Below are 25,520 nucleotides of genomic sequence, written 5' to 3'. Positions count from 1 at the left end.
CTCACAGAATAGATGAGAGAGTGATGCTGGGAAGGATGGCCAAGTCCAAGCTCCAGGCACACTATAGGGCATTATAGGCTCATGACTGTTCTGGGACTCTGTGGTCTGTTATAAGGTTCTAGCATCCAGGCATCAGATGTTACGGCAAAGTCAGTTAGACAGCTTAAGCTTTTGACCTAGGAACAGTATCCACGTCTGCCCTTGCCTCACAGCAGGCAAATGTGTGCGCTTTCCTGGAGCAGCTGGCAGGTAGCCTGTGTGGCCGGAGTGGGCACTATGGACCTATTCTCCAGTCAGAGAGGCCTGTGCTCTGATGTCGGTGGTCATGGTCAGTGGAAGAAGGGCCAGAGCATGTCTGCCTTCCTTTTCTTTGTCTCTTTTATTCTTTGGAAAGTAGTCTTTAAAAAAAAAAAAAAAAAAGATTTGCTTATTTATTATGTATACAGTGCATATCAGATCACATTATAGATGGTTGTGAGCCACCATGTGGTTGCTGGGAATTGAACTCAGGACCTCTGGAAGAAAAGTCAGTGCTCTTAACCTCTGAACCATCTCTCCAGCCCAAAAATAGTCTTTTAAAGGCCATAATATCCTTAGATGTGGGAGAGGGGTATAAACTCACCATGCCTCACACATGTCAATCTGGTTCTCAGTGGAGACAAAGCCTTTGGTGATCAGAGGCAAAAGTAACAGGCCATTTCTACAGAAAACAGTTGAATTTGCAGTTACTGTATCATACACTCTATTAGGTGGGCATGATGGGACATGCCTATAATCCTAATAATTGGCTTGGGAGGCTGAGGCAGGGAAATCATGAATTTGAGGCCAGCATGGGATGAATAATAAGACCTTTTAAAAAATCCAAAATACACACACACACACACACACACACACACACACACACACACACACACACACTTCCCAGTTTTAGTCATCAAAAATCACAAGGCACACAGAGAAATAAGAAAACATGATCTGCTCAGAATAGAACCCAGGCCTAAGAAAGGCTAACTGGTCAGCCGGCTGGACAAACATTACTAGGATTGTCTCAAGATGCTCAGAGAACTGCAGGAGGACGCTATGCGCAAAAGAAATGTCCCCAAAGAGACAAGAAATGTTAAGGATACCCCAAAGGAAATCCTGGAACCATAATTAGAAAGAAATAAGAAAAATAATAAGCAAGGAAAGTCCACCAGAAGGACTCTGAAGCAGATTTAGGCAGGCAGAGGAAGAATCAGAGCACTTGAGGACAAGACAGTGGAAATAACCAAGTATTATGACCTTTTGACACCATCATCAAAGCAGCACATAAACTATGAAAATCCTTAAGAAACAAGAGAGCAAGGGGCAGACAGATTGGTTTAAGAAATAGTAGCTTCCTACCCCCCACCCCCAGAATCATGAAACACATGAATATGAATATCTCAAAGGTTAGCCAATCCCTAGTGTGAAAAACACAAAGGCACATGCAAACATGCATTTTGATGAAGTGATAAAGCCAGAGAGACGAAGAGGCAGTCTGGAAAGCAGCATAAGAGATGTGACTTGTCATAGACAAGGGATTCCCTGCTTAGATAGTCTGCAGATTTCTTACCAGAAGGCAGGGAGCCAGAGTAGCCAAGGCACTAGAAAAACAGGAGGCAGGCACTGGCTCTTGGGAGTGCCTTGTGAATTTCATATAAAAGTATGTGCTGGAGATGGAGAGATGAGGGCTCAGCAATGAAGAGCACTCCTTGCTTTTGCAGAGAGCCAGAGTTGGAGTCCCAGCCCTATGTCAGGCAGCCCACAGCCTCCTGTAACTCTAGCTCCAGGGGATCTGATGACCTCTTTTGGCTTCCTATGGGCACCTATGAGCATGACATACATTCATACAGACATGTAAACATTTTTTAAAATCTATGTAAAATTTCTGCTGGGGTTTCATAGGAAGGCCCATGAGAAATTTCTGCCATCATAGTTATTAATATGTTAAAAAAAAATCTTTTTCATACATGCATAGTAGGTTATAATTTCAATGTCATTTATGATTATAACTTAGAAGTTTTCATTTGTATGTGAGCATATGCACAAACATGTAAGCTATGTGACTCACACACATATCACACCTACCTGCTTGCCCATTCCTTCCTTCCATCTCTTCGTCTCAAGGCAACGATCTGGAGAAGTTCTCGGAGCATCTTCAGTACGCATTCTGGCCTTCATCTTAGTCTTAGCTGCTTGACCAACTTCCCAGGGAAAAGGCTGCCTTCCCCATCTTCCTCTGCAGCTACATGTGGATATGCACCTTTGTGGTTGCCAATGAGAAATTAATGAAATTTTCCTGTGCGCCCTCACCCCCACTTCCCACTTCCTGCTGCCTTGCATTTAGTGTGATGCTGGAACTCCAACACCCATGTTGGGCCCTGAAGACGAGCACCGTGTCTTGGGACAGTAAAATGGTGAACCAGAAGGAACCCCTGCCCCTGCTGACTTTCTAGGGTTCCCACGCTAGCCTGCCCATCATTGGGGTCCTCTTGCAGTCGGGAGGAACAAGCACCTATCTTTTGAAGACTCCTAATCCCACTTGATAAGAAATATTAACAAACTAGTGTTTTCCTTCTGCAGATCTTTCTAGGCCTCGTGTGCCAACACATGTGAAGGTTACATTGTGTATCTATTGACAATGTAGTTAAGAGATGGTTGGTTTTGCTTGCTTCTCTAAAAATGAGAAGAGTGAGGAACATAAATGGAATTTAATGAAGGTGCAAAGTATTTGTCATACTAGTCAGCAAGGCTTTTGTGTGACCCTTTTTAGTACATGCCCACAGGAGGGGACATAAGCAACCTGCTGGGGAAGAAACCAATCTGAACTTCATGACAGCAGGCTAACAGCACCTAACAAGGAAGGATTCTAGAAACATCCTGTGTTTCTGATGTGGCAATTTCCCTTCTTAGAATTTATGGGAAGGAAATAAAAAGAGAGGCAGGGAGGGTCCCAGGCCTGGAAATATCCCCTCTGGTCCTCTGGAGCAGGGGCATGGCTCAGTGAAATACAGCTGGGCCACAAATGCGTATCATGCAGTCATTAAAGGCGGTGTTTATAAATAACGTTCATGGCAGAGGAAGAGACACCCACGCAGTGTACAGAGCAAGCTATAAAGCAGACGCGGGGAGTGTGTGAATCATGCTTAGGAGAGAGCCTGAACATAAACATGGTGAAGTGTTAATTCCAGGTCTCTCTAGAGGGGCGCTGTGCATTGTCCCAAGCTGCTTCATAGCTTATAGAAAGCATTTGCCCAGGGCATCTAACCAGCTTATGGAAGTGGTGTTCGATCAGGACTGTCTGTCGCCTGAATTACTGCACCCCACGTGCAGCCTCGCTGTGCTTACTTCCCCAGAAGCTTGGCCTGCCAAGCCTTGTGGGAAGGATCCTCACTTTCCACCCAGCTCTGGTGAGTCTGCTTATCTACCATGCCCAAGCTGATGGGCACAGCCTCCCTGGTGGACTGCAAAATGGCCACCAGCCCAAAGCAACACATCCTGCCTCCTGCCCACAGCTCAGAGACTGGAGGTGGGCACATGGGTGTTGACCAGTAGGTTCCCATAGACCTGGCACACCATAGACCTCCATCAGCCCGCTGTCCCATCTCACATAAGAGACTGAGTCCCGTGTACTTCACACCTCTCTTACTTAAGCATTTCTGTGTGTCTGGCTTACATCTGTAGACACTGAGCCCAGATCCTTTGCCTGTGGAGTTCTCTAGCTGTGGGGTACATGATAGGTGCTTCACACATTGAATCCCTTTTCTGTAAAACCTCACCTCTGAAGTTTTTTTCAAGGAGGGTGTGCTATGTATCCCAAACTGGCCTCAAACTCATGATTCTCCTAACGCAACCTCCTGGGTGCTGGGTTCCAGAAACATACATCCATGCCCAGTTCAGAAATGCCCCTCTTGGGGCACATGGCAGAGGGTACAGTCTGGCAATGAGGGGAAGAGCCATGTGTCAGCACTCAGGAGTCCAGTGGGTCCCCTCATCAAAAGGACACAAATAAAAATCACTTCCCCGAAGTGAGCATACCCCAAAAGGCATGAGGGAGAAGGAGTATCTTCACGTGAGGCACACACCTGCCTCCATCTTCAGTTCCTATAGCCTGGCAGCCCTTGTCAGAGGACTGGAGATGAGCTTCAGGGAATGAAAGGCAAAGGCATGGAGGATCCAGAGCAAAGCCTGTTAGGTGTGAGCTGGGGCGGGGGGGTGGGTGCTGTGCTGATACCTAGCCACAGCTTCTCTGATTGCAACATTCCTGGTGGTCCACACAGGGATAACACAGAGCCAAGGTCAGCCTGGCTTTGCTTTTCAGATGCCGGGGCTCTTTTTCTGAATTGTACAGTTGTGTTCAGATTCTGGAGGCCTGTGCCGATTCCCACAGAGCTGCCTGATGCACAAGGGGAAACTGAGGCCTGGAGCCATTGCCTAGGCTGCTGTTCTCCTAGTACTTTTTGTCCCATGGGGCTGAGGGCTGGGTGCCAAGGACGGTGGACAAGTGGAACGTGTCTCTAAGGTGCTGTCTGGAGCACCACACTCTGACAGTTAAAACAAGTTCTTCCTTTCTGAAGTTCAGGCCAGACATAGGGCTGGCAGCAAGTCCTCTGTTTCAGGCAGCAGGCAAATGTTTCATAAATAGATACTTGACAAATGAAGGGACACTTGACTCCCAGGATGTGGGGAGCCCAGCTCTGCACCTGCCATTCATTCTGACCATATGGGGTACTTGGAAGAGCCCTTCATCATTGTAGGGAGATAGACAATGTCCAGTGAGGGTAGGAAAGAGAAGGCATCCCTAGGCTACCCCCACAACCTGGTGTGAGGGGTCCAAACATTACTCCCACTTTAGAGGTGTGACATGGAGGTCCATGGAGGTGAAGCCACTTGCCCAAGACCACAGGGCTAAGTATGGCTCACAAGGATGCCAACCTCGATCAGCCTGTTGCCAGGACAGTGGGGGAGGTGGGGCCCATGTCCCAAGCTACCGTCTCTGACAGCTCTCTGGTCTCCAGGACCTGCAGATCATCAGCACGGATGAGCAGCAGGTGTTCGTGGCCGTACAGGAATGGAACCAGGTGGACACCTACAACCTGTACCAGTCAGACCTCCGCGGAGTACACTACTCACTGGTGCTGGAGAACGTGCGCAGCTCAAGGCAAGCTGAGGAAAACGTGGTCATCGACATCCTTGAGGTAGGCACCAGGCAGGGTAGGAACAGCTGCCTTGTATTCCCCCCTTCCCTACTTGCTCAGGGGCTACAGATACCTGCCAAGCACCAGATGTTCCAGGGTTTAGAGGCTGAGGCTGAAGGGCATAGGGGGTTAAAGACAGAGAGAAAAGCTGGTTATTAATGAGGCTATGAGGCTCCTTGAGACAGTGTTTGCTAACGAGCAGGAGATTCTTGGCAGTGGATATCTTGCAGAACTGGGATCGGTCTTTTAGCATGCAAGCCTTTCCCCGTGCAAAGGCAGCCATGGCCACGTGTGGTCTGAGCAGCTATCCTGAAGCTGGTAGGGGCTCTCTACTCTGTCCCTCTCCTGCCCCACGACTCCTCTTTCCTCTCTGTCCTGAATGCTGGAGTTTGTCACATCCATACCACCTCTTCTACCAGTGCTCACCCCTCCACATACACTGTCCATCTTGACCTGCTCTGACGTGGCCTCTCTCCCTGCCTGCCTGAGATGACAGGCCCTGCCTAACCCCTGCAGGGGTCTGTGCCTTACCTGGCTCCACACAAGTTTCCAGGGGCTCCCATTCATGCCAAGGCACTGACCCAAGCTTCTGGGGTTCACACCAATGCTCTCCACTGGTGAGAGTGTGCTGGGCCTCGGGTCCAATCCACAAAACGTCCATTAGACACCTGCCATGGGCCTGGCCTGGACAGGCCATTCACAACCCTCTCTTTTCTCTTGTGGACACTATGGTCAGGGGCAGCAATATGACTTAGCCCATGTGCGGGTCAGGGCCAGGGCATTGAGGCTCGGCAGGACATACACACACACACACACACACACACACACACACACACACACACACACACACACACACACACACACACACACACACACACCTTGCCCACTCCCCAACCAACAACAACCTGCTAAGACAGACCAGATCTGAGCAGAAATAGCAGAGCCAGCCACACCATCCACCAAGATCTTCCCTCACATCTGCCCTTGGGATGCCCAGGCCAGTGAGGGCAGCCACAGAAGACCTACTGGTGCTTCTGTTGGATGGTGAGTCTGGCTCAGAGGGTAGCCCTCGGCAGACAATGGGCTTTGTCCCTGTGAGTGGGAGGGGACCTCCCAGGTGGAGGCAGCCTCAATGTGTCTCCAGCTGTCAGCAGCAGTGTGGAACCATTATCGCCAGCAAAATGATGAATGTAATCGTTTGCTTGTGAGGAGAGCCCATTTGTCAGTGCTACCTCCCATCTGGAGCTGCAGAGGGACAGTGCCATCCCGCAGCCCTCCCCTAGTCCTCGGGATGTTTCTGCAGCATTTGAGCACTGGCGCCCTCGGACACAGGGCTGTTGCCCCAAGCCAGGTTAAGCAGTGATGGATGGGAAGGCCCCGGTGGACTGTTCTGACATGGGGAGGTGCTGTCTACCCTCTCCACAGATACCCACCACACACATACTGCCTGCCACACTTGGGGCTTCACCTTCCCTCACTGGCAAGGATTCCCCAACATGCTGTCTACCTCCAGTCCTCTATGAAGACAATGCCTCGCAGCAGTGTCCTTAAGCCCACGCTGTCGCTGGGACACAGTGCAATGCCCTATTTTTGACAAATCTATGTAAGCGTCAGGGTGGGCCTTCTGGAGGAGGAGAGCAGCATTGAGATGAGGCTGAGCAGGAGTCAGCTAGGTGAGGAAACAGTGAGCCATGCACAGACAGAGACCACCAGGGAGAGCCTGGAGGGCATAAAGGAGGTTCCCACAGCCAAGTGCACAGAGCATCCACTGCCCACCAGCTGGTGCCTCCAAAGTGCCTTATCTTCTCTGACTTCATCAAGTGAGGATCATGGGAAGGTAGTGATAGGCTCAGCTCCAGGCCTGCATCAGCTGGGCTGCTCTCTAGGTTCTGTATGTGTCTGCTGTGCTGTGCTGTGTTGTCCTGGGCAGGTTACTTAACCTCCCTGGGCTTGGTTCCTGAAGCAGCGCCCGTAACAGTGCCCTCTTTTAGGGCCACTGCAAGAATTCGGGGATATCTTTCTTACGAAAGAACAAGGCCCAGTCCAGCAAAACTCTGTGTTCCCAGTGCCCACCTTCTCTGGGACTAGGGATGATTGGGTGGGAAGGGCTTGGCTTTGCATCTAGTACATGAATCTCCTGCATGTGGCCAGTACTGTCATGGTCACTAGGAAGTCAGCAACATGTCCACTTGGTCTGTGAGGACCCCTGAGGCTATTGAATTTTTGACAGGACTTTTCTGAGTTGCTATGTTAGAGTTAGGGAGACGGCTCAGGGTGTCACAGAGTATCACAGGCCAAGTCACATGACTTTGGTGATCATGTGGTCACACAGCATGTCACACGAGATGCTCTGAAGCGCTTTTGGAGATGTGTCCACCAGGCTGACTCTGTGGAGGAGCACAGTATCCATTCCAGCAAATTCTGATGACAATGGCAGGAGAGACACCGAACAAAGGGACGCTAGCCAGCCACAGCATGGCAAAGATGACTCTGGCATGTCTTGCCCTTTCCTACTCCCTCTGCCTTGCTTCAAGACATTAGATCACATTCCTAAAGCTAGCCCCCAAGGCCCATTCTTTTATTTGGCCACTTCCTCCTCCTGAGGCTGACTGCCAAGGTCAGGCTTGTCAAAATATTGAAGCCCAGCAACCAAAAACCCCTTTCAGTTCACGTGATTAACACGTCCAGTTAAAATTAAATACCTCATCCCAACATGGGGCTCCCCCTTTTACCTTTATAAACTGCCATTTGCCTATGGGCCATGCCTATCTCCTCTCTCCAGATTCCTCTGGGGCAAATGTCCCTTTCCTCCTCTCCCTTGTTCCTTTCACTTCTCCCTCATCCTCTATCTCCTGTCTTAATCTCTTATTCTCTGCCCTTTATTTCTTGGGGGCAAATACATGTCCTTTGTGCTGAGAACTTGGTCTTGGGGTGTCTTGTGGCGAATACTGTTCCCTTCACTGAGATCCCAAAACAGCAGAAACACAGTAGCCTCGACTGCAGGGACAGAGGGAAGCATAGCAGAAGGGCGTGGACCCAGGGTCTACAGACTCAGAAAACTGCAAAGCTGGGGTGGCGAGACAGTCAAAGAGCTGATCCCTGGCCACAAGCAACTGTTTCTATCTGTGGCACACTTGACAGTGGGGCTTCCTTTTTTTTTTTAACTGGAGTGTCCTTCACAAACACCCTATGCTTGGCCCCACATTGTGGTTTGGGAGCAAGTAGGTCACTCTCTCATTTCACAGGCCCATTTGTATATTATACCTATTCGATATGATTTGCAGCCTTTGAGCTGATGAAATTTTTTAACTTATACTGATGTTGTGATGAGAGGGGAGCCTCAGAGACCTTTCAGTGGGTGAGTACATTTCACATGAGAAACCCATGTGTGTCTGTGGATGTCAGAGAGTGCACTTGCTAAACAGAATGGTGCTCACCCAGCCAGCCAGCCCCTTCGTGATCCCCAGAACCAATGCCTGTGTATGCCACACCACCTAGCAAAGGGAAGTCAAGGCAACAGGCAGGCTTGCGGCTCCTACTCCATAGACAGTGTTATACACCATCTCCACAGAGCCCTGGTAGGTATGGGGTCCTTGAAAGTGGAGCAGGGAGGCAGTAATGGTCTCACAAAGGATAGCTATGACAGTGGCCAGGAACTATCTCTGCATTGCTGGCTTTGAAGATGAAGGAAGAGATACAGGAACCAAAGCCCGTGCTGAAGGAACAGATTTCTCCTTAAAGCCTCCAGACAGGAGCACACTCTGACAATAGACCAGAGACTCAGGCCAGAGCTCTGACCACCACAGCAGTAGATGAGAAGTGTGTTGCATGGAGCAATGTCTGTGATGTTGCAGCATCTACAGGAAGTAGATACACCACCCTCCTATCTACTAACCCATCCATTCATTCATCTATCTCTCCATCCACTCATCTACGTATCCACCCTACCCACCATCCATTTACCCATCATCTATCCATTCATTCATAATCCGCTCACCCATCCATCCTCATTCATCTCATCTGCTCATCCATTCATCTGTGATCCAACCACCCATCTACACATCAGCCCATCCACCCACTCATCTACCTGTCTACCCAGCCACCCATCCAACCATCCAACAGTGTCTTCCATCCCCCTACCCAACCACCCACCAACCCACTCACCTATCCGTCAACCCAACTATCCACTTATTTATCCATTGATCCACCCTTCCATCCACCTATCCATTCACCCATGTAGATCTTTCCATCTGTGCTCCATCCAGCCCATCCATTCATCTGTCTACCTATTCCCCACTCCATTCCTACATCCGCAGCAGCACATCTCTGGTGGACTGTCCACCTACACGGCAGACATACACACTGAGAATTAACTGCACTAACTTTTCAGGCTCAAATGAGATGATGTAAGTTAAGCTCAGTGCCTGTGTGAAGAAAGCACTGATGACCTTGTTGACTGTTATAGCCTAATTATAATTGCTGGCTCTAGAGTTCTGAGTAAAAGTCACAGTTGTCTGAGCCCCATTCCCTTGAGGAGCTTACTGAGCAGCAACACCATACTAAACAAGGAGAAGCAGACATAGCTCTGCTGTGGGTCTTGGATAAAATGAATGCTTGGGAGCATTCCTGTCCCTGTCTCAGCACCCTAGAAACGCTCAGTGAATGTCATTCTAAGTCTTTGTCAATAAGAGGCTTGAAGAATAGGCTGATTCTGTGAGGGCACCACTGGGTTTAATGTGATCGAATGACTGGCTCTGGGGCTTTCTTAAGAATCAACTCTGTGGCCAGCTCTGCTGCAACCTCATCTGGGAACCTAGTAAGACCCCTTGAGAAAGAGAGACATGAAAGCAGAGTAGAGCCCTCTCAATGCGTGCTAGGATAGCAGGGTCCTTTCTTCTTATTACCATCAGGTGGACTGTTGGGGGGATTGAGCTGTGGGGCCCTAAGAAAAGCCAGAAGCATCTGTTGTGGCACAGGACCTACCCTGAAGGTCAATAGTCACAGCAAGTGAGGGGATCCTGAGCTCCAGAGTGGGCGTGGTGAGAGGTGAATCCCTTCATCAGATACTGGTCAGGGGACCAGGGCCCTCTCTGGCATTTGATGTCATCCTACAGATCAGCCAGACCCTGGAGCAGACAGAGCTTTTCCCATTTAAGCCTGGGACCAGCCTCCATGTGTCAGGCTGCAACCAGAGGGAGGCAAAGCCACATGCAGCATTCTCAGTAGGATGTGAAGGTTGGTCGCTGTCACTCTGGGTAATCTGTGTGGAGCTTTATGGTCCTTGTGTCTCCTCAGGTCAGAGGAGTGAAGGGAGTCTTTTTAGCAAACCAGAAAGTGGATGGCAAGGTGACAACGGTCATAACTTACAACAAGGGCCGAGACTGGGACTACCTGAGACCACCCAGCACTGACATGAATGGGAAGCCCACCAACTGCCAGCCGGTAGGTACTCTACCCTGTCACATGCCTCCAAGATAGCGGCATAGATGCCACTGCTGGGATACACTCGAGATACACAAGCCACCAGTTTCTGCTTGGCCTGGGGATACACATAGAGGGAAACACGGACATCATTCTTGTCCCAAGCTAAGGAGTCACTGACTTAGCATCTGCTGTCCATACCCGTGTTCCCTACCAGAATAGTGCTGGTGTGACCCTGTGGTGCTAGCAGAGGTCCAAGGGACAATAGAAACAGTGTCTTCCAAGCCTGCTTCTGCATGTTACTGAATGTTATTGAGAGTTGGGGGAAGTATATAGAGTGACAGGTGCCACGAAAGGCAGCATTTTTCCAGTCACCAGGCAGCCGCCAAGTATGAGCTGCCCTAAGGAGCAGCTTTGCCTGGGCAGGGATGGGTACCCTCTGTCCTGAATCTCTGTTCCATTCTATTCTCAGGCCTCCTATTCGGGCCCCACTGTAGATGTGGAAGGCCTGCAATCCCTGCCCAACTGCATGAGGAATGAATCACCTGCCATTTATTTTAAAAAACCCTCTTAGGTCCAGAGCTGCTATGAAAGGCTAATTATTGTGTCATCTTTGGGGAAGCTAAGCCACATTAATCTGCCAAAGCAACTTTCAGCTAAGAGAAGGGTCTTGTCTGCAATTACGCAGCTCAGTGAGGAGGCAGCCTCTGTGAGATTTGTGTCCAGGAGACCCAAGGATGATGGGAGGAGGAGAAAGTGGCCAAGTGGCCCAGGCAGGCATAGAGTGCTCTGGAGACTAAAGCAAAGCTCCTGGGAGCCAATGGGCTATAGGTACACCAAGTAACAGTCTGAAGCCCTTGTTCCTACCTGAGTAGCTGTGGCCTCCACCCAGACTGGAACAACACAGATTGACAGGTGACCAAATCCAGGCCCTCATGCCTGACAGCGTCGTTCTCTCAGCCACATGTGGCTTAGGGTTCAGACAGCAGTGCCAAGGGTCATGGAAATTCATACCACCCAGGAACACTTAGAGTCTTAGTCATGGTCTTAGCGCATGTGTTGACGCTGTCCCTGAGCCTGGGACAGGTTGGCGGGATTTCTCTGCTAACTTTATTCTCTTACTTTTGCTCATGCATTGGCTCCCAGTTCTCTGACTGGCTTGGCTGGGGATGTCTCCTTCCAGCCATGAGGAAATAGACGCATGTATGTAGTGGAATAGTTGATCAGATCTGTGTTTGTGTGTGTATATGTTAGCATATGAGCACACATTCATGTGAGCACATGCCAAAACCAGAGGTTAATGAGATGTCCCCCTCTATTGTTCCCAGACTTATTTTTTGAGACAGGGTCCCTCCAACTAAACATGGAGGTCAGCAACTAGTTAGACTGGCTGGCCAGTAAAGCCCAAGGATCGGCCTGTCTCCACCACTAACCCCTTGCCCTAGGGCTTCAGATACACGCAACTGTGCCTAGCTTTGATGGACACACCAGGGATCGAACTCAGGTCCCCATGCTTGCACAGCAAACAGCTTTACCTGCGGAATCATCTCCCTAACCCTGGTCGATAGAGGAATCTCAATTGGGAAATGGTTTTGAATCTGTTGATGCCTGGGGTTTTTAATGGAAGCCCACAGAAACATATGCATTCAGAAGGACCAGTATGTCAGAAACTCTTCTAGGCAGAGCTGAGGCTGGGTTGATGCTGTTCTCCATCCATCTAGGAATCCAGGATTTGATTTGCTGGACCATTCTGCAGAAGATCTGCCAGCTCCTGCATATGGGAGGGGTAGAATGGATAATTCACCTGCCAGCCACCTTGCCTGTAGATACCTGGGCTTGCTGTATAAGCTCCTTAGGGGTCCTGCTTGCCTCTATGGCCTGATCTCACTCTAGGCAGCTTCAGAGGGCTTACATCTCTGACTGGCTGGCATGTCAGGCTAGGAAAAGCCTATTGGAAGCCAAGAAATTGGGCCTCAAGCTTAAGCGCTCAGTAAAGGATTTATATGGAGGAATGCATGGATGGATGGATGGATGGATGGATGGATGGATGGATGACTAAATGAACAAAAGCTGGGGTTGCCCAGATCTCAAGAATCACAGTCCTTTTTTTGGCCCAGCTATCCATGTGGTGGCCATGTAAGGAGGACAATCCTGAGGGGACTCCAAGACACATGGCCCCTGCCTTGAAGAAGATACAGCCACTTGGAGGCCCTCTTTCTCTCAGACCTCAAGTCTCTGTTCTCTAGCAGTTGCCTGGCTGGTCCCTACTCCACCCCTCAGTTCACTAGGCTCCAGGAAGCTCCTGTTCAAGCCATCCTCATACTGTGCACCCATCACTCAGCAGCCAATTGAGCACAGCTGCCCACCATGCTTCCAAGAAACCCCTACCCAGCTTCTGCTGACAAAGGCCACAGCACAGCTCTGGTCGCAGAACTGGTTTTCCTATGTGCTGACCATTCTTCCTTCTTTCCTCCCCAGCCGGACTGCCACCTGCACCTGCACTTGCGATGGGCAGACAACCCCTATGTGTCTGGCACAGTGCACACCAAGGACACTGCCCCTGGCCTCATCATGGGTGCAGGTGGGTGGCTACAGCAGGCCTTTACAGCCTGAGGGGGCCTCCTGTCTCATGGATGGGAACTGGAGGCCATGAGCCTGGGGCCATGCCCTGTCCATTAGAGGTAGTGTCATCTCCTCTAAGGAGACTTGAATCCCCCTGGAAATCCTAAGAATGAATGTGGGATTGGTGGAGGGAGGCTAGATAGGTGGGTAAGTTCATGGATAGATGGGCAAATGGATGGGTGGATGGATAAATGAGAAGATAAATAAGTGGATGGATGGATAGATGAGTGGGTGGTCGGGTGGGTGGATAGGTAAGTGGATGAGTGAATGAATGGATGACTGGGTGGCTGAGTGGATGATGGGTAAAATGGTGGGTGGATGGATAAATGGGTGGGTGGGTGGGTGGGTGAATGGATGGATGGATGGATGGATGGATGGATGGATGGATAGATTTGTAGGTAGAATGGGAGTTGAATGGATAGGTGGGTGGAGAGGTGGGCAGGCAGGTGGATAACGGGCTATCCTGATGCAACCAGCTGGCTTATCAGGACATTTCTTGCTGCAGGTCATGGTGAGATTCTGGGGAACTAGGTCCAGTTAGCAAACCCATATGTATCCTGTGCTGTGAGCCTACAGGGCTATGGTCCTCACTGGAAGGCCCCATCCCTTCTACAGCAGCCCACATAGGATAGCTGCTCTGGGCTGGGCTGGCCTGTATTGTGGAAGGGGTGCTGTCTACTTGGAGATGACCTAGGCTAGGGCTCAGGCCCTGCTCCCTGTTTCATCTCCCCCATATCACAACTATGCCTTCCACAGCAACCGAATGTGCATCTGCTCTATGTTTGCCTTTTGCCCAGATTCACTCTGGCCTCTCCCTTCACTTGGCGTCCAAGGCACTGTCCCCAAATACATATGCAGCCCTCTCATCTCTCAGGGACCACAAGCCCATACTGCCCCAGCTGGCTCTTGTCCTTCTGCCTGACCCTGCCCAGCATCACACATTTTACCCTCAAGTAGCACCCAGGGGCACATGGAAACACTTGAGCCTGTCCATCTCGGAGCTAAGGCTGGAGCCTTGCACTAGGCTCAGCTGGGTTGAGCTCTTTCTGCCCAGAGGGGACCAGCTCAAGCCTTAAAGTCACACCAGGGCCACTGTCTGAAAAGCAAAGCAGACAGGGGCCTGATGTAGGTGGCCATGGTAGAAATATAGGCCTTGACACACTTTCCTTTTCCGGGGACTTTCAGACCTTGGTCAGGGGCTCTGCTGGGTCTTAGAGCATCTTGGCTTTTTTTTTTTTTTTTAATTGGGTCAGGTAACCTGGGCTCACAGCTGGTGGAGTATAAAGAGGAAATGTACATCACATCTGACTGCGGGCACACTTGGCGGCAGGTAAGGTGACAAAGGTTCCTGGTATTCTTCAATCCCCTCGGGACTCTATTCTGTATCCCTTCTTTTGCTGAGACTCTCTAGACTCCTGAGCCAGGTGTCTGCACCTGACTACCGGCCTCACAACTTCAGGAGCAGCCTGAGGCCTCTGCTGAGGACTAGCACCTGTCCAGGGAGAGGGGCCAGGCATGGGGGTGGGGGCTAGGGCAGAGGAGGACGAACATCTGCCTAGTGTTTTGTGGCTTCTGCTGGGGATTATAGATCCTAAAAGTACTGCACAGGCAGGCGTGGCCCTGAGAAAGGGGACAGAAGACCACATGGCCACCTCCTCCTCAGCTTTGAGCTCCTTCAGGGCAAGAGGTAGAGATGAAGATGATGAGAGAAGGGCAAATTTAGGATCCTGGGGGACGTCTCGTGTATTGCTATGACAAAGGAGTGTGGCCCAAGATGACAAAAGAAGGAAAGGAAATGAGGAAAGCCCGCCTTTGGGAGCCATCCCTTCAACAGCAAGACTCCGTGTAGCTCCCATTCACGGCTGCACATGCATGTCAGAGCCACTAGTTAGAGGCTGCCATCAGCCTGTAGCACATGAACAGTGAGGATACCAAGAGGAGGGCTGGCAGGCCCCACAGAGCCCATGACACATGGAAGCTGCAGGTTTCTACCCCACACATCTCTCAGGAGGGCCCTGTGAAACAGACACTGGCTGCCTCTCTTAGGTGGGTGGGATTCTAGCTGAGTTGGTCTGTCAGCTTTACAGAGGGGTGATCTGGCTACAGGCACGAGAGAGCATCAGTGTCCAACTGTTTGCGGACAGTCACCTGCATTGTTCCCGGGTCATCTCCCCCATGCCTGGCCATCCTAGTCACATCCCCCCCACCCCTCCCCAGAGGCATCAAACACCCATTCCTCCTATAGAGCTCACCCACGTCAAGGTGTAAGGCCGCTGCTTTTTTAATAAGATGCAACAAGCAAGCATCTGCAAAGGGCAGAAGAGATTTATTGCATTAAATATTTCTATTTCACTGAAGCCAGCGAAGCTGCTCTGAGGTTCTTAAAGGTCGCCGTCTGTCCACGTTCATTTATGGCAGCGCCAGAGGGCTTCTTCACTTTATAGACATTTGAGGGGCCACTTTTGTGAAGCAGTTTGCTTAGGTTTAACTTGGAATCCTCGGGACCAGTGTTACAGGGTAAGGTTTCCTGCCAGAGGACAGCAGGGCTCACAGCGGCAGCACCTGTGTGCATATGTGTGTGCACGCACGTGTATGTGTGTGTCAGTGAGAATCAGATACATACAGTGGTTGTAGGCAGCTGTGGTTGGGGAGGAAGACTGTGCTGCTGGAGGACCAAGCTATCAATAGCTCCAGACCAGTAGGGCACTTGGAGCTGCTGCGGTGCCTCCTCCCTGACCAGAGAGGCATTGACACATAGAGATGGGCCAGAGTGCCAAGTGGCATAAGCTCCCCTGTGAAGTGGCACAAGCTGTAAGCCAGGAGCCCCCCAGCCAGGCCTGGCAATGCTCACCTGTAACCGCAGCATCTAGGAAGCAGGGGAAGGAGTTTCTGCTGCAGGTTCAAAGCCATCCTCGCCTGCAGAGCAAGATGTCCCAAAACCTAGATAGCAAAAGACCCTGAGCTTCCTGGAGTGACCAGTGATCTCACCAACAGCATTTTAAGTCCCTGCTAGGACTCTGAGGTGAGCCGGGAAAAGGCTAAGCCAGGGATAGGTCTGAGTCTCCTTCCAGCCCTGAACCCCAGGGGCTGCTGAAGGTGCAGAGAGCCACAGTGTGGAAACTGTTGGAAGCTTCCTTGGCAATTTCCCTGACCTTCTCTCCAACTGGCTTTCTGTTGGGCCTAGTTTCCTGGAGTCAAGCAGAACCTTTTCCACTCCAGCCAGGGCTGGTGGGGGAGGAGGAGTCACACCCACCTAGAAACAATGGCTCAGCCCTTTCTCTTGCTTTACCTAGCTTGGACCATGGCACAGCTCGAGCATGCTCTACAGTGCTCCTCCCTTCTTCCGTGGCCCAGGTCACCTTGCTGCAGATGGAAGGGCTCACAGGGGCCAGCCCACTGAGGTCTTGGATGACAATTAGCTAACAATTAGGACCCAGGGCTTTTCTCTAATCTCCTGAGCCCAGACACCTCCAGCACCCATAGCAGGAAGGATGGCAGCCACTAGCTGGAAGAAGAGAGATGATGTGGCCCTGGTGGCAGGGCCCTCACTCACAGTGTCTGGAGACATGCTCTGTACCCCATGTGTGCCAGGCCGCTGAAGTATCCTGGAGTGAGTGACAGCCACACCTGGCTCTGCTGCTCCTAGCTGTGAGGCCTTGGCAAATCTTGCTGCTGTAAGCCCAGCTTCCTGTCTGTTAAGATGGCACTTGCTCCAGGATATTGGCATATGGCTGTGACCAACAGAGTTGTCCTTTCTAGGTGGACCCTATCAAGATACCTTGCCCCTCCCCCAAACCTTCAGTGGGCATTCATTCACTCATTTATCTTCAAAGCATCCATTCATTAATTCATCTATACAGTAGCCATTCGTTCACTGATATGGTCTCAGAGGGCTCAAAATCATCTGCCTCCCAGGAGCTCCCTGGCTGGAAGGGAAGATGACATATCAGTAAGGCTGGGACCACAGGAAGCCAGAGGTGGCCACATCTACCTGGTGTCAGAGGTATCAAAGATCCAGGCTCTGTCACTGCACCCCACATAGGCCTGGGGCTTATCCTGAACTCAGCTCTGAACACACTGGGCTTTCCTCGTTGCTGGGCCATTTGCTGACCTGGGTTCCCATGGGCAGGATAGTGAGAGTACACACCATAGTTTCCTCTATCCCTCAGCGTAGAGAAATTGCTACCATCCCTCAAGCCCCACTCATCCCTCATATGCTAATTCGGGGGTGTATATGAGGCTGTTAGAGAGCTGGCATCTCTCCTTGATCAGGCTCCGCTGGCCTTGTCGGGGGTCTCACCCGAGTGTGTGTGTCACCCCGCAGGTCTTTGAGGAAGAGCACCATGTACTATACCTGGACCACGGTGGTGTCATCGCTGCGATTAAGGACACCTCCATCCCTCTGAAGATCCTGAAGTGAGATCATGGACCAGAGACTGGGCATGTGGGCAGAGGGCACAGAGCATACCAGAGCAGTTCCCTGGGAGCCTAACACTGGGTGACCCACTCCTCCCAACCCTCCTCCCTGAGGTGCCCCCAGAGATGGACCATGTTACCCTCAGGATGAACAAAGAAGACGTAGCCTAGTCAGGGTTAGAGGCTGCCATCAGCCTGTAGCACAAGAACAGTGAAGATGCCAACAAGAGGGGCTGAGGGTTGAAGAATCCAGGGAGGCACCCTAAGTATCGGGGAGGAGGGGACATGTTTGTAGAGGAATGTGGCCAGGCTGTACAGACAAGGAAGCCAATGAGCGCCCAGGTAAGAGTTGGCTCAACCAAAGCTTCAGATAGCTAAAGGACCCATTGACAAATTGAGGGCAGGGCAACATTGGCATTTAGGAGGCAGAGCTAGGAAACCGCCAGGGAGCCAGTGTTGCTTTGGTCTGAAAAAGAGCTGCATATGCAGGGAGGTAACATCACTGTGATATTGGACATGCCACACTGACAGAGGAACCCTAAGCTAAGGTTCATGCCCCGCATCATGCTATTACTAGATGTTTCTAAGGCTCAGGTGTCCCTGCTGCTCCTAGGGAGCAGTGCCTGTGTGGTCTCCCAGCACCAGTCCATTACATTACTAATTAGTCAAGGATGCCTGCTGGTGCTAGTAGGTAGCTGCTGTGGTCTCGTCTGAGAGAAGGAGGCTGTGGTCCAGCTGTGGCCTAGGTGTTGAGGTGGTCCCAGGGATCGCCTCTGTTGGATAGGAGTCAGGCCTGGGCATAGTGAATCATAAAAAGGGCTAAGGTCATGCCGCCCTGTGGACACTGGTGATCTTTTGTAGGTTCAGTGTGGATGAGGGCCACACTTGGAGCACACACAACTTCACCAGCACCTCAGTGTTCGTGGATGGTCTACTGAGCGAACCAGGGGACGAGACGCTGGTTATGACGTGAGTGTGTAGTGGGGGCACGGGTGAAATGGAAAGGTGGGAGGAGGACAAAGGTCAGAGCCACCCTCAGGCTGGCTGGCTGTGGTCTCTGAGCTCTGAGGTGGCTTCACATTGACTGGGCCCCTGCTTCCTCCTGATGCTTGTTTCGGGCCAGTGACTCCTCCTTTAGCCCAGGCCAGCAGGTGGGGATACTCCATCCTTACCCAGGCTACTGACTGGCTAGGAGTGGAACAAAGTTTCATAGACCAGGTCCCTTGCCAGTACACACTGTTCCCTTCCCACCTGGTAGTGAGGATAGTACTTGGTCATGTGGCTCAGCTGAGGTCCTGAGGCCTGGCAGGGTTGTGCAGTAGGAGCCATATTTGATGTGGGTCCCCTAAGGCAGGTAGGCTGGTCCTCCTCTCATATACTAGTCAGACAAGGTGACCCCACAACACTCAACCTAGAGTGGGCCCTGGCATCCTGGCAGGTGTAATCTTGCTGTCTGTGGTGTGGGCGAGAAGGGCCAGGGGAGGCTCTTAGCAGTTGGACATCACCACCTGTGTCTTCTGTGAGCTCACTGGATGCTCTCACAGGTGTCCATGTGGAGAAGCCCTGAGAGAACGCGACTATTACCATCCCTGCTTCACACTCACCCCTAAATAGAGAATCATGAGTCTCCCCAAGTCCAGTGAGGTCCCAGCCATGTGTGCCAGCCTGTCCCCACAGAGCAGGTAGCAACTGAGCACAGCAGAGATGTGAGGCCAGGCCACCGGGATGTAGAGAGGGGTCTTCCCCTTCCAGAAATCTTCTACCCTGTCTTCTGCTTAAAGTGCACTTATTGAGCACCTATTGTATGCTGACACTGAGGCCTCAGGAGAGCTAGCTGTAAAGTGTGGACTGGCTTTAAGGGCCTCTGAGGGTAGGCTAGGAGAGAGACTGCCTTTGTATCTCTCAGCTCCCTGGAAGGGTAGATGAGGACTGCACAGGCCATCAGATTGATCAGCCTTCAGGACACCTGAAGATGAGCTCCTGCTAGGCCAGGGGTGGGGGCAGCCCCCTGGGGAATGAATGGAAGGTGGAGTGGGAAGGGAGAACCTAAAACAAGCCTTGCACCCTCAGGCTTGTGAAGTGAGGGGGTCACAAAGCTATGTGTTCCTCCTGCCTCCCAAGAAGGCGGCCTTGCTCCTCTCCCCTTCAAGAGCCTGTGTCTGTCTGGGCTCTGCACATATGTGTGGCCTTGCTTGCTAGATCCTCCTGAGACCTCCCCCACAAGGAGGGGGTGCCTTCAGTCTATGTCAGCTAATGTGCCCAGTTGGGTAGCACCTGATGTGTGATTGAAGTTCAGTAAACAAGATTTCAGTGAAGGCACGGCAGACCTACAGGTGACAAGGATGCAGTGACAACCTCCCACATGCTAAGGAGGACTGTCAGAGATGGCCAGGCTAGGTGACTCCTACCAGGAACCAGAGACTATTGGTCCAGGTGTATCTGCTGCCCATGCTGGTCAGTGACTACCAGGAAGAAAGCTGGAGAGATGACATGGCCTGCATGCTTCTCCCAATCCAGGGCCTCAGGGAACATTCATAAAGTCATGAAGTGTCCATGGAGCCCCGTGGAGCATCCATGACTCCTATGGGACCCCACAGAACACCCCAGTGTTGCATGGAGAGTCCATAGCACGCCCCCTGAAATCTCCACAGAATGTCCATGACCTCCCAGGAACATTTGGAGTTGCTCCCCTGAGTCAGGCTGCAGTAAGAAAGCCTCCTAGCCTACTTCCTGGGTGGCCATTGAAAAGCCAGGGCAGACTCTATTGCAGTACACAGGCGCTGTGTGCATCCTGGAAGAGCCAACCACCAGGCATGGCAGGCTGAGCCAGTCCATACCTCCCTCTACCTGGCTGCCTGAGAAGTAGCAGGCAGGTTGTTACGGGTCAGGTCCTCCATGATGCTGTGACCTGCCAAGGCCCTGGGGAGGCTCATGCCTCAGTGTGTGCACTGTGCCCTTGAAGGCTGTGCTTCGAGACAAGAGGGACGGTTAGGGGTGTGGCACTTTGTATTTGTCAAAAGAAGCAGGTGAAGAAATCTGGCTCCCTTGGTCTGACTGCAGCCTGGTCCCTTGGTCTCTTTGCAAGGAGGTTGAACAGTTTGCAGAGCTGTACCTGCAAAGCAACAAGAGGGCCTGGCAACAAAGGAGACAGCTCTGACAGGCCTCTCAGAGCTCTAGCAAGCTGGCATGGTTCCCAAGCCTCAGCTTCCCCAGCCAGGCCCCACCAAGGGGGCACCTTCCGCCCTGAGCCCCTTCCGTCTTCTCCGTTCCCCTCACTTCATCTGGTAGTCTGCTTTTTGTAGCTGCTTTGGGATATTAGTGCTTTGTGCAGCCAAGGTCCTCAGATCCCGGTATGGTCCCAGATGCAGCTTTCATCCCTGCAGATGGCATTTCATCCAGGGAGAGCGGCAAAGTTCACAGGCAGGCACGTTCACGTTTTAAGTTTTTAAGCAGCTCCATAAGGTTCCTACGGTGCCTTTCACAAAGCTGCGTCTTCAAACAGCTTCCAATTTCAGTGGACACAGAGATCATTCACGTGCCTCGGAGGGGACATGGGCTGCCAGAATGAGAAGCTTTTTGGTCCAAGCCTAGAACAGAGCCCCACCCATATGACACCTTTATCTTCATCCACCCAAAGGTCACATCTGCAGTCACCTTGTCGGGACATTGTTCACAACACTGCCCATAGTTGCCTCCTCCAGCATAGCACAGGGCAGAGGGTCCCAGGCCTGGGCTGTACTATGAGAACCTCAGCCTAGCAGGGCTGCAGGCTGTACCTGGGGCTAGGGCAGAGCCAGCAGTCCAGTCCACAGCATGGCCCACATTTCCTGCTCTCTGCCAAGCAGCTGGTGACCCTTTGGCCTCTTCTGTTACGACCACTCAACTAGACAAGAGATGCTCACAGTGGGAGCTGAGGTCTGGGCTTTCTTTACAGACCAGAACTGACATATACAAAGGAGAATAGCAGGACCAGCCTGCTCCTCTGCTTTGAGCTCAAAATGCAGAGTTTGGGATGTTCCCATATCAGAAGTTGCTGGATATACAGGGGGAGGTAATCCCCCTCAGGAACAGTCATAGGGGAGGGGAATAAGGGGAAAAGGGGAGGGAGGGAAGAATGGGAGGACACAAGGGATGGGATAACCATTGAGATGTAACAAGAATAAATTAATAATAAAAAATTTTAAAAAAAAAAAGACGTTGCTGGGCTGTCAACACTCAGGCTAATTTATTATGTGTCCCAGGCCAAGCCTCACAAGTGTGAGCTGCCAGCCCCAGGTACAGGGTACCATCCAGGGTGGGTCCCTTCCTTAGTCTGTTTCCCCTCTGAAATCTAAGATGATCAGCATTCATTCCTCACAGGATGTGCTGAGCCCTAAAGAGGACAGCAATGTGGGAACCCCCTCTTCAGCTGTCTGCCAAGGTGACAATGGGACCATGACAAAAGGAATGGCAGGTTCCCTGAGACAAGGACACTCATGGCATGCAGAGCAGTTGGATGGCAGGAGTAGAAGCCAGGGATGCTGGTCTCAGGTCACCAAGCTGAGCATGCTTAGCCTCCATGCATTACTGTGTTTTCTGTGTGTTTGGCCTCCCTCCATCCCTCCCTCTGTTCAGCAGGATGCACTTCACTGCTATGCTGACTCTTTCATCCCACTGTCCAAGGCTTACAATGACTTGTTATCTCTCTGGAGTTCCAGCCCTGCCTGGGGTAAACAACCTGGACCCAATCCCACATGGCAGGCAGAGGGAGGCCAGCAGAAAGGCAGTGAGATGCCAGATAACACTGGACGTGGCTCCTGCCCACATAGGGCAAGTGCAAGGCCTGGTGTGCAGACTATAGAAGGTTCTGTGGAAGCCAAGAAGTCAGGGAGCCTGCCTGCCTGAGAGCCTGCTCCTGGCAGGAAGGGGATTGCATGAGTCGGATGGATGCCCTATGCCAGTGCAATCAGTAAGCCACAGACAGCCATCATTCTGAGGGTGATAACATCGGGCCAAGTACCAGAGGAGGGCATGCCACATCATTGGATCCTGAGGGGCAGGAGAGGCATCACAGTTGATGGTACTGAGAACCTTAGTGGGGGACATGTTTGCATTATCAGGGAAATGTCAATTTAAAATGGCTTTCCTTCTTTCTCCCATCAGGGTCTTTGGTCACATCAGCTTCCGCTCTGACTGGGAGCTAGTCAAGGTGGACTTCCGGCCCTCCTTCCCCAGGCAGTGTGGTGAGGATGACTATAGCTCCTGGGACCTCACTGACCTCCAGGTAGGCCAGGCACAAGTCTCTTTCCTCTAGGAAGTCTCACAGATGCCAGCCTCCAGGCCTTTTCCCACCCAATGATTTTGTGAGCCATCCTTGTGCCTGTAGCTGCTCTGATCTGCAGCTCTTAATGACCCTAGAGCCTGCGGGGCCTGAGCCCCACCCTCAGCCAGGTCTCCATGATAGGATCTGAGATGGTTCTGCTTGTAGGGAAATGGGCAAAGATTAGATGACCTCAGGATATAGGACCATCCTACGCCATAATTCATCATTAATGTCTAACCCTCACACCTTGGGCTGAACATGAGCTCCTGAAGGGTGGTACAAGAGAAGCTGGCACTTCAGTAGGTACCTGGGGACTGTGAATGGACCACTGGTGTGATTTGGTGGCACCTGCTGAAGCCATGGTCAGCTGGGAGGGTGTTATTAAAGACCAGGGGAGACAGAATTGCAAGTGGAGATTTGTAGCCAAGGAAGATGGAAGATTCCTAAGAGGACACACCTGGGGTCAGGGACTCTGACACAGCTGGGACAGTAGCCGAAGTCAGCCAGGGGCCAGATATCTCTGTAAGTGGAGATCTGACCTGACACTGAAAATTTGCACATGGAGGATGATCTGGCTAGTGACTCAACAGCCCCTCTGCAGAAATTTGTTTGCAAGAAAGTGCTCAGATGGGTCAAGAGAAGGTTCTAGAACTCAACTCACTATGGCTACACAGAGTCCCTGCCAGTCCTGCCCCATCACTACCAGGTGGCTCTGTTATTGGGATCAAGACAGTGTTGGCTCCAAACACAGCCTGAGAAATCTACTGTGTGTCCACATGGACCCCATGAGGATCCCCAGATCTTCACAGATCTGGCCCCTGTTGGCCCAGCTGTTCCATGACCATCAAAGGCCAGTCATAATGCTTAAGATGAGGGAAGCTGGGCCAGTTGACTATCATGTCAAGTTCTTTTGGACCACAATTTCCTTGTTTGTCAAAGGGACAAATGCCCCCTCCCTAGCCACCATCAGGGCAGAAGCACCAGGACAAGCCAATGACAGCTGTCACCACCCTCCATTGGTTCCTTACCCTGGTGTTCTTGCTACAGGGTGATCGCTGCATCATGGGCCAGCAGAGAAGTTTCCGGAAGAGAAAGTCTACGTCCTGGTGTGTCAAGGGGAAGAGCTTCACATCGGCACTCACATCACGTGTGTGCAAATGCCGGGACTCTGACTTCCTCTGGTCGGTACTGCCCCTCCCCATGACTGTTCCAGTATCTCTATATCATGATGGCCTTGTCCCAGAACCAGGGTGGAGGCACAGTGTCCTTCAAGTCCTATTCTCCAGACACACATTGCCTCCTCTGCCTTAGGGCATCAGGGGAGCAAGCTACACTCACCTACGCCTTCTCCTCCCTCTAAGAATTTATTCCACTCAAAAGCTCACTGTGCTATGACAATGTAGTTTGCAAAGCCTCCACCCTCAACCTGCCTCACCCTCTCTACCCTGTGCCCCACATTCAGGCCTGCTGTGCCCTTCCCAGGGCAGCTGACCCTGGTGGCATGGCCACTCCTTGCTTCTCTCTCCATCCCTGGCTTCCTTTGAGAGTCACTTACTCCCCACGGGAAGGCTTCCAGGCTCCACTTCATTTTCATCCTCCTTGTTCTGAAATGGAGCTAGTATGTTCCACCTGTTCTCCTCTGGAACAAACTTGTGGATTTGCCATATCCCCACAGGTGGCCACATCCAGACCTGTGGTGTAAGATTCTCCACCATAGCTGTCACCTCCAATCTCACCTTTTTAAAAAAAAATTATTATTTATTTATTTTTATTTTATGTGCATTAGTGTTTAGCCTGCATGTATGTCTGTGTGAGGGTGTTAGCTCTTGGAGCTACAAACAGTTGTGAGCCGCCATGTGTGTGCTGGGGATTGAACCCAGGTCCTCAGGAAGAGCAGACAGTGCTCTTAACTACTGAGTCATCTCTCCAGCCCCTCTAATCTCCCCTTTTAACGCAGCTTTCCCTTCCTAGTGACTACGGCTTTGAGCGCTCATATTCCTCAGAGTCCACTGCCAGCAAGTGCTCCGCCAACTTCTGGTTCAACCCCTTGTCCCCTCCTGAAGACTGTGTCCTGGGCCAGACCTACACCAGTAGCCTTGGGTAAGTACACCCAGCCAGGCAGCCAGGGACCCATCCATCTACCTATCCACCGTCCCCTCCCCCACCCCACCTCCCACATCCATCCATCTCTCACCCACAGCTCCAGGAGCAGAGCCCCAGTACACCCTATATTGTGCCTCCTGGCAGCCCACAGCTTAGACAGGAAGGCCATGGTCCTGGTGCTCAGGCCTCAGCAAGGCACCAGAATGACACAGTGGCCCATGGGTCCCATTGAGCTCTTGAGGGTAGTGTCAGGAGACAGCTACCTTGTGTTGGCACAGCGTAGAGAACAGAGAGGCCAGAAAAGGTTCCAAGGTTTCCAACTTCTGTGGGACTGAGTCCCCAGAGCAGCCTCATCCTTCTCTGGTCCTCTCGAGCCTTCCACAGCCATACTGGCTTGGTACCAGAGGCTGCTGAAGCCTGGGGGACTCTGCTTAAAC

At 51.6% G+C, this 25,520-nt stretch overlaps 1 protein-coding gene across 1 annotated transcript in view; it reads left to right on the top strand.

The window, feature by feature from the left end:
- Sorcs2 (sortilin related VPS10 domain containing receptor 2) overlaps positions 1–25,520 on the top strand; it is a 344,463-nt gene that overhangs the window by 299,522 nt on the left and 19,421 nt on the right. The window contains exons 9-17 of the mRNA XM_051164704.1: positions 5,040–5,219; positions 10,515–10,661; positions 13,119–13,221; positions 14,516–14,592; positions 17,587–17,678; positions 18,540–18,647; positions 22,821–22,941; positions 24,028–24,161; positions 24,952–25,080. Coding sequence (XP_051020661.1) covers positions 5,040–5,219; positions 10,515–10,661; positions 13,119–13,221; positions 14,516–14,592; positions 17,587–17,678; positions 18,540–18,647; positions 22,821–22,941; positions 24,028–24,161; positions 24,952–25,080 — 1,091 coding nt within the window. The remainder of the gene's footprint in view (positions 1–5,039; positions 5,220–10,514; positions 10,662–13,118; positions 13,222–14,515; positions 14,593–17,586; positions 17,679–18,539; positions 18,648–22,820; positions 22,942–24,027; positions 24,162–24,951; positions 25,081–25,520) is intronic.

This window comes from Acomys russatus, chromosome 22, assembly GCF_903995435.1.
Source record: "Acomys russatus chromosome 22, mAcoRus1.1, whole genome shotgun sequence".
Taxonomy (NCBI): domain Eukaryota; kingdom Metazoa; phylum Chordata; class Mammalia; order Rodentia; family Muridae; genus Acomys; species Acomys russatus.
This window is presented reverse-complemented; position numbering and strand designations above follow the sequence as displayed.